This window comes from Hemitrygon akajei, chromosome 11 (assembly GCF_048418815.1).
Source record: "Hemitrygon akajei chromosome 11, sHemAka1.3, whole genome shotgun sequence".
Classification (NCBI taxonomy): domain Eukaryota; kingdom Metazoa; phylum Chordata; class Chondrichthyes; order Myliobatiformes; family Dasyatidae; genus Hemitrygon; species Hemitrygon akajei.
This window is the reverse complement of record NC_133134.1, coordinates 30,372,548-30,381,824: the sequence shown is the minus strand read 5'-3', so window position 1 is coordinate 30,381,824 and position 9,277 is coordinate 30,372,548. Positions and strand designations below refer to the sequence as shown.

General features: G+C 39.8%; 1 protein-coding gene across 1 annotated transcript in view; it reads left to right on the top strand.

The window, feature by feature from the left end:
- Positions 1-2,625: 2,625 nt before the first annotated feature.
- The window catches only part of LOC140735454 (transmembrane channel-like protein 7), a 43,188-nt gene continuing 36,536 nt past the window's right edge, over positions 2,626-9,277 (top strand). Inside the window, exons 1-3 of the mRNA XM_073060545.1 lie at positions 2,626-2,827; positions 7,742-7,964; positions 8,493-8,629. Coding sequence (XP_072916646.1) covers positions 2,791-2,827; positions 7,742-7,964; positions 8,493-8,629 — 397 coding nt within the window. The 5' untranslated portion in view covers positions 2,626-2,790. The remainder of the gene's footprint in view (positions 2,828-7,741; positions 7,965-8,492; positions 8,630-9,277) is intronic.

Genomic DNA, 9,277 nt, shown 5'->3' with positions numbered 1-9,277 from the left:
AAGATTATGCGCACCACTGTGGAATAAAATTAAGCCTGAGGACTAAGGGTTGAGAGAGTCATGAAGACAGCAAGACAGAAAGTAGAATGGGTCAGTCTCACCAGTACTAACACTGGATCTTGTGGTTAATGAAGAACTGTTGACATTTTGCCTGGAAGACCTTACGACTAACGGCTTGTTTCCATGGTTAATGGACCCTAGGTTTAATTTTGTGTAAGGTACAGGTGCATCCCGAAACTTGCTGATACCTAACAGGGCTGAACGGAACTTGCAACCTTTGCAAACTGCTGAAATGCACGTACTCTAATGTATAAAAGACCATGCTGATGCTTGCTTAGGCAGAGCCGTAGATCTTCTAACAAGCGGCTCTCCGTGATCACATAATAATTAAACTGAACACCGGGTTCTGAGTCTTTATTAAAGTCTAGTTGACAACGGTAATTTTCTCTGACAATCACAAAGAAAGCTCATTCTTCCAAAGTGAATCTCCTTCAACTATGAAGGAACACTCACAGTATTGTTCGATAAGGTGTTTTAGGACTGTGATTCACATTATGTTTTGAAACTCCAGAAACTAATCGAAAGAAAAAGACGGGAACCCCGGATAACATGTCTACTCCATTTTACTTTTGTGAGGCTTGCACATATGACATTGTGCTGTAATGACTTATGCCATTCATGTACCTTTACATATAACCCATAATGAATTATATAAATAACAAAGAATGCTTAATCAAATATATTTACAATATTACTGAAATATTAAATACACGACAACTCAGCGACATGCTAAGAGATGTATACATCTAAATGGTGTGTAGTTTAAAGGTGGTGGTCTTTCTCAGTACTGGAATATTTGAGTTGGGAAGTGCTGTTATTGAAGTTTTGTGCAGAACTTGTGTGCATCTTGTGAAAAATCTATAATACAATCATGATGTATAAGAAGAGGACAAAATGGACGTTTACTGTAGGAGATAGATGGTTGTAATAGCTAACTGTTCAGTCATGGATGTGACTGAGCTTTACAACCTTTTTTAGCATGACTTACAGATGAGGGGAAAAGTATGGAGAATCAGAGGTTGAGACACTGCTTACAGAATTACCCAGCTTCTGTCCTACACTGATAGTCATAGTACTGATGGTTCTGAGGGATTCCTTATCAGTAGTGTTTCCCTTCTAGTTGTGTAATACAGGAGATGGGTGATGTTGATAAGAAGAGAGTGTTGTTGCGATGGAGCTTGTGTGAGTCAAAATTTTACCTTGCCTGAACGTTGTCAGATCTTGCTGCACGCTGACATTAAAGATTGGACCAGATCTAGGGAGCCACCTCTCAGAAATCCCCACAGTAAATTTCATCTGTTAGATTCAATATGTGAAAATTCCAAGGAACCAGAATTAAATACCATCTATTATTCAGAAAACATCAGTACTCCTGATCTAATTGTGAAGAGAAGGTCTGTAATGAACCATTGGAAGGATTAGAATACTAAGTCGAAAAGTCACTGATGAAAGTCACTGTTGAAAATGTCTGAGTCCAGGACACTCTCTTGAGGAACTCCTCTGCATCACTGCACAGGATTTGAGATGACTGGGTACCATAGCCCTCTTCCTTTTTGTTCTAGGCATGATTCAATCAAAGCACGACTTTAGATATTACAAAATAATTGAAAGGCAATGCAAACTCTTAAGTACTGCACTATAGTTTCAGTGCAACATGTTACCCAAGATGCAGAAGAGCACAAATGACTAAACAAATAGATATGCTAATTGTAAAGTGAATTCATCTTTCCAGAAAGACAGTTTACATAACCTATATCACACAATTCTAAAACAAAATATGCAAGAAGCAGCAACTAATTTAATTGGCCCTTTTCAAACTCATCAATGCCTTTGGCTTCTTCAGTTAAATGCGTGGAAAATATTCCTCAAATTCCCTCACAAGCCCTCACGGCTTGTTCAATTAGGCATATGAGAACCTTGCATTGTGTCCCTATTCCAAAATCCTCCCCTAATATATTACAGTAGAAGCATGTTTCATTGATTAAAAATGATTCACATTGTGGACCATATCTTGGGAGCTACCTCTCAATTCACCTTTTCCTTCGACAAGACAGCAGAGTTTTTGATCATTTGAGGGAAAGGATATCTATCATTGACCTGGTAAAAACTTATGGCCAATAGCATAGGACCCTGCTATCTCACAAGCTTCTGAGACCTGGGCTACTTAGAGAAGGTACCTCAAGGCACTGGAAAGGTACAACCAGTGACATGCCTGTAAAATCCTCAAATTCAATGGAAGGGTCAGCAGATCAATCTGAGTATCATGCCGGGCCCATATTTCTAGTGGACACCCCAGTTGCATGTTGGTTAGATATGTTGTTTGCATGTCCAATATCAAACTGCTTAAAATAGAAAATATACTCTAAGCCCTACCTCAGGGAAAAAGTGGAAAAGATTTAAGCCTGTGGCTAAAACCTCCTTGAAGAAATACATGCATGTTGACACTTGAGAATTCCTCGCTCATGAGCAGCCGGTGCTGAGAAGAAACGTGCAGTGTATACAAAGCCACCCACTCTGGGGTCTGATTTCCACATCAGTCTCTCCAGCCACTTCAGAACCCAAGAGAGTGAAAGCAAATCGCTCTGGGTTCCGGGAGGAGAGGGAGCCCCGGGATCGGCTGCGGCGCCCATCCCGTCCGTCCAGCAGCGTCATCGAGGGGGTGTCGGACACGGACGGGAAGCGGCGGTAACACCTGGAGAACCGGGAGCTGGCCGAGCGATAGCAGGCGTCATGTACGAGGAGAGCTCGCTGAATCCCGGTAACTCCGGTAAGAGTAGGAGTTTGGGGCGATCGGTGTTAGTCCCCCGTAGGTTTCAGCACCGGAAGCAGGCGTGGCGGGTTCGCCGAAGTTTCTCGATTTCGTTCGCGAGAGATTGGGCCTGAAGATGAGGCTCGGTCCGTGGAAGGGAATGGGCATTCCGAGCGCTGAAAAGTCTGTCTTCATTAGACGAAAACAAACTTGTTTTACTGTCTGCTCTATAGTTTCGGATGAGGCTGGCCAACAGAGCTCAGTGCGTTTCTGAATTGAAATACATCACGCATGGGGATGCACCAAAGTTTTAACTTTAACCGTAATAATTTTGTTCTATTAAATATGACCTTTGGCGAAGTCAGATATTTGTCCGTGGGGCATACAGCAACATTGGGGTTTGAGGAAGTGAGAGAATAAACCGTTTCAGGCAGGACCACTCAAGTGTCACAGATTTTCAACTGCAATGTCGACTAGATAGAAGGAATTGAGTAGATAATTTAATCACTTCTACTTGTGAATTTCTCTTGTACTACTTAGTGGCCAAAATGAAACAGGACCAATCTCATAAATACTGTGGCAAATGAACTCCATATTTATTCTAGAAACTCCATGGTGACCTCTGATGAAGTGTCTCTGACCTGAAATCTTAACTTTTCCCATGAATGTTTCCTGACGCATTTACAGTATCTTCTACTGATTTTAAATTTTGATTATTTGTGACTACAGATCAGATCAAAGGCCTTCATTCTGATCTTGAGTGATTCACCCCCTGACTCTCCCAGGATTTACACTATTGCAAGGTATGAGTCAGGGGTGTGATGCGATATTCTCCACTTGCCCAGATGAGTGTAGTTCCAGTGTACGTGTTTGCACAATAATGCAAAATGTAACAGTTGATATGTTAATCACCACCTTAATTATTCATTTCCGCCACTACCTGTAAGGAATTTGTATGTTCTCCCCATGACCATGTGGGTTTCCCCCAGTATTCCAGTTTCCTCCCACATTCTGATTGGTAAGTTATTTGACCATAGTAAATTGTCCCGTGATTAGGTGAGGATTAAATTGGGGGATTACTGGGCTGTGTGGTTTGAAGATGCTGAATGTCAATCAATAAATAAATAATATGATTAAATTGAAGCTAAAGTTAATGGCTAGCTGGTGATCCCCACTCATTTCACATATACTAAGGCTTTTAAGCTGGAATCTGCAGAAATGGAAAAAAGTCAACTGGAGGCAGTACACACTGCAGGGGATTTGGGATCCTGTTGAGCAGTGACTCAACCATGTAATTCTGAAACCAATAAAAATGTGAAACCTGAACTCACCTTATGGATGACTGATTTGAGATGCTAGATCTGTTATGTAATCTCTTTTACACTGTGATGGAGGACATTGTAAAGTGAAGGAATTAATATGAATGTGGAACATCCAGAAGCTGTGCCTTTTGAAACATCCAAGCATGTCAGTCACAGTCCCAAAAGACCCCTGTAAATGACATGCTAGAAGCAGATAGTGACATTTAAGAGCTATTTAAAGGATACACATAGAGAGTCAACTCCCAATAGGGAGACCTGGCCACATGCAGGATGTTAGGTGTAGTTTAGATTGGCATCATGGTGGGCTGTAGGGTCTCTTTCTGCACTCTACAGTTCTGTCCCCATTGATGTCTCCCTGTTCCATGTGTATTCTGTGTCTTTCCTACAGTCAGTGTTTCTTCTAAGATGTGTTCTATACAGAGTATTGATTCATCGGCAGTAGGTGGTCAGTTCCAGTAGGTTTTCTTCCCTACGTTTGACCTGATGCGACATCTCTATTGATTTTCTTAATGTAGGCCAAAATACAGAAAAATATCTAAATGACCAAATTAAAGATACCATATATTATCCTCAGAACTTTCAACAAGGTAAATGATAAGAGAGGAGAGTTGGGTGTGGTTGATTAGGAATATATTGGAAGGTATGACAGGGAGCATATTATGGTTAGCAGTTTAAAAACTTCATTAATTTTCAAAAGTAATATTCTTTGAAGGGTCAAATGGGAAAATGATTCATTCATGGCTGATAAGAAAAATCAAATCAAGACTGAGGATTGGGAGCATTTTAGAACTCAGTAAAGGAGAACCAAGAAGTTGATCTACATACTACTAAAACTCGTGCTCTCTCTGTCTGTCTATTTGTGACCTCCAATTAGCGCAAACGGTGCATTACAGCAGCAGTATTTTTGGCTAAATCGATTTAAAATGCGCAAACTTACAGAATGCAGGCAAAGTTCAAGGTTATATATTTGTATAAAATTGTTCACTCGCCAAAATCATCTGCCCCGTTTTCACCCGAGAGCCAATCCGACATCATGGAAATTGGGAAGCGACACCACGATGCATGCGCGCGGCCAGCCTCAACAGCGACACCAACCAGAGCAAAAGGGCAGGGCAGCTCTATTTCAAGCGGTCAGATTCTGCTAATCAACTTCACCATCAGCATGTGCAGGATTGGGACAGATCTAACTGCCGCCCATCAATAAGAGATAAATAAATCTTATTGCAATGACGTGCTTCGAGACACCCATAAAACCCTTTGCTGCAGTCAAAGGACAGCGGTCACGTCCATTTAGGGGAGCGCCAACCACATCATCAAGAATAATCAGCATCTTGGAGGCTTTGGTGTTACTGCTTCGTATCTGAGTACAGTGAAAGGTTTTAGCGGGACATTGAATCACGTAGAAACAATATCAGGGCAGCTGGAATCCATTGATGCTGGCTAATTATTGTTAGATACGTAAGCGAAAAGACTCGCACATTGAGTACAAATGAAAATGAACAACAAAATATTTTTAGCTTAGTTGAACTATTACGAAGCGCCATCACTGTTGTGCAATTAAACACATTATATTCAATGAAAGTTAATTTCTTGTTTCTTTTAACTCTTATCTGATGCAAGTAGTCTAAAATTATATTTGTGTTCAGCTTCAAGACGACGATCATAAACGAAAAATATCTGAGGGGCACCACTTTTAAAAAATTGATGTTGGAGCTGCAGGATAGAAATGGGTTCATGATTGAAAAGCAGATTGCGGTTGGAGCTAGGGACGAAACATGTAAAAACTGAACATTTTTTCCAAAAGTTTCAACTGGGAAATGCTCAACTTCTCCAAATATATCATGTGATAACTCGTCAACACCGCCCATCCCCACCAGCAGAAAGGGACTGCATCTGCGTTTGGCCCATCTCCCAACGTGCATTGTGGGAACTGTAGTTCATATGGTTGAGTTGAAACACGGGTTAGATGGTAAGTAGGGACAGCTGATAGCAGTTCTACGGAGGGAGGGGAAGTTGGGGTGAGCTGTCAGCCGAGTCTCCGATCTGTCAGAGGAAAACTAAAAATGTTGCCATCAGAAGTGTCCATCGTTAAACCAGGAGGAGCTATATTTGCCTTGCTACACATCTTTCTTCTTTAATAAACTGAGTTTTCCATCTTCAGTTTCCAAAGCAAAGCAATACCAATAGCATTCTTGAAAATTTAATGTTCATTCTGGTCACATCAGACTGCACTACCTTTCTCTCAAAGGGTCACCCCGTTGTCTAGTGTATACATAAATCCTAAGGAAACCAAACTTTAATGGAAAACCAATCCAATCTTATTGATGTTGGACTTTTTCCTTTGAATTCATTTTTCACAATTCCACAATCCCTGCTTAGTCACATCAACGACCCTTTCAAGGTACATCATCAATCCATGAAATAGTTCTGTGGATGTATAATGAGAACAAGAAATGCTGAAAGTACCTGGCAAGTCACAAAACATTTCTGCAGTGACAAAGTTTTAACAAGTCTTATGAAAACAGGTTGAGTGAACTCAGCCTTTTCTCCTTGGAGCGACGGAGGATGAGAGGTGACCTGATAGAGGTGTACAGGATGATGAGAAGCATTGATTGGATAGTGGATAGTCAGTTGGGAAGTGATCAGTCAAATCAGGCGGGAGGGGGGAAGGAGGATGGGAAGGAGGAGATGTAGTGAGAAGTTGGGAGATCAGTAGAAAATGCAAGGCCTGAAGAAGAATGAATCTAAGAGCAGAGAAGTGCGACTATGGGATAAAGGGAAGGAGAAGGGGCACCAGAGAGAGGTGAAAGGCAGTCATGGAGAAGAGAAGGTGAGGGGGGAACCAGAATGGGGATTGTTATGGATCAGCAGTAAGCTATGTCCTGAACCTGTAAGATGTCTATACAGTCAATATTGAAGTGCAAATGATCACAAGTCCTAGTATTTTTATAAAAAGCAGGATAGAAAATGAGAATAGACCAAATAAAAACTTAAAATAAACTGGAAGATCTGTTATAGGCACATAGAAAGGAAAAGCCTAATGAGGGTAAGTCTGGACCTCTTACGGCTGCAGAAGAATTTATAATCAATAATAAGAAAATCACAGTGGAATTAAACTATTTTTGTCTGTTTTTAATGAAGAAGGTACATAAGCCTACTAGATATATGAGAGAATTAAGAATCTTGAGAAAATTAGGAACTGAAGGAAAAAAGTCCAGTTGACCCCCATATTCCTCATTCCCACCCCACTATTCCTGAGTGAATGACAGTTTTATTGACGTTCATTAAGGGTACCAAATTTGTCATATATTTGATGCCTTTTGGTGCAAGTAGAACATGCCACCGGATTAAAAACAGGAAAGGTTAATTTTTGAAAAGTATTTTTAAGTTTTTACTGTGCTTGTTTAAATTGGAACCTGTGAGAGGAACATGATTTTTTGTTGCTGATTATTATATGTAGATTTTTAAATGTATGAAAGCTGCTCTATTTTGGAAAGCTGTTTATATTTGGTTAGCAGTTCTATTAAACTTAATGAAGAATTAGATCAAATAGTTTTTCCTCTTCATTTTTGTTTCATCTCACTGAATTCTTTTAAACCTTGATTTGTAGGTTTTAATCTCTCTATCAATCCACTCTTGCATGAACTGCCTAGCTATCAGACTGTGGTAAGAAGATCCCACAGTGTTTCAGCCTCAACCAGACGGAGAAGCACCCTTGGCAGTTACTTCAGCACTTCACTAAAGAGAAGAGAATCATTGGGAGATGCAGTTGAACAAGCTGACAGACCATTGCGAGATTTTCCCATTAGTATTCAAGAGAAGAAGAAAATCAGGTTAGGCAAAAGACTCTACCATGGGTGGAAGGTCATTATTTATGAATATTAATGAAGTCCAAATGGATTAGTGGACATGCATAGATCATTGAAATCTAAAACTAAATCTAAAAATGTAATCTAAAACTGATCATGTATAGTTTATTCTTTTTTTTACATTCGTAAACCTATTGCAGCAGGTTTTATTCTCCATCTGAAAATTTTTGGGTAGTGATTTGTAAATTCAGTAAAAGTGAACTACCATTACCCAAACATGAAAGTTATCTGCAAAACAATTCCTGATCAACAGGATATCATTGATCATTTTGAACTATAATGGTTAATAAGGGCAATAGGTTTTCTGCAATGTTTCCAGTGAAATTACCACAGTGAAAAGTGCAGCTCTGAGGGCATTCTCAGTATAAATCTCAAAGTAGACACAGTGCTGAACCTAAGCAAATCCTTAGATAGTCACAATTAGAAATTTGTGTGTATTAACATAGTTATGCTTTTAACTTTATTTTTTTGTTTATATTGGCTGTTTTATAGACAAGATGATCAAATATATTCATCCTCAAATCAGAACATTATATTTAAAAATATGAAATGGAGGCGGCTTTCTCAGGGAATCAAGGAGCATATGTCTAGTCTTTATCTATGGAGAAAAGATATTCATGATATAGAAGGTGAGGAAATTGGAATTACCATACAAGTAAGCAATAATCTTAAGTAATTAAAATGTGGATTTGTTTCGGTATCCTTTGGTAAGACATTATTTTCTTGTATTATATATCTAAAAATTTCTTTATGTAGCGTTGGATGAGTTTTAGCAGTGCACATGCAAATTAGTTATTTGTTTGGATTGAATTATCTGTGCTGAATTGTGCCATGTCAGAGCTTGGCTTCAAGTCAGGAATACACTTGCGACTCTAATGTGATTTCTGTATCAGGCACAGCTGAGAAGATGTCTTTCCTTATGAAGTGCTTCTTTGGACTATTACCCAAGGAATTAGATCACATTGTTTGAACTGTATCTTTGTTGGCAAGCCTCAGGACCACTATAAAGAGCTGTGTTCCAAAAAGAATTACAAACGAGAAAATCCTGCAGATGCTGGAAATCCAAGCAACACGTATGAAATGCTGGAGGAACTCAGCAGGCCAGGCAGCATCTATGGAAAAATGCAGAGTCAATGTTTCAGGCCAAGACCCTTCAGCAGGACTGGAGAAAAAAAAGATGAGGAGTAGATTTAAAAGGTGGGCGAGGGGAGAGAGACACATACAAGGTGGTAGATGAAACCATAAGGGGGAGGGATGAAGTAAGTAGCTGGGAAGTT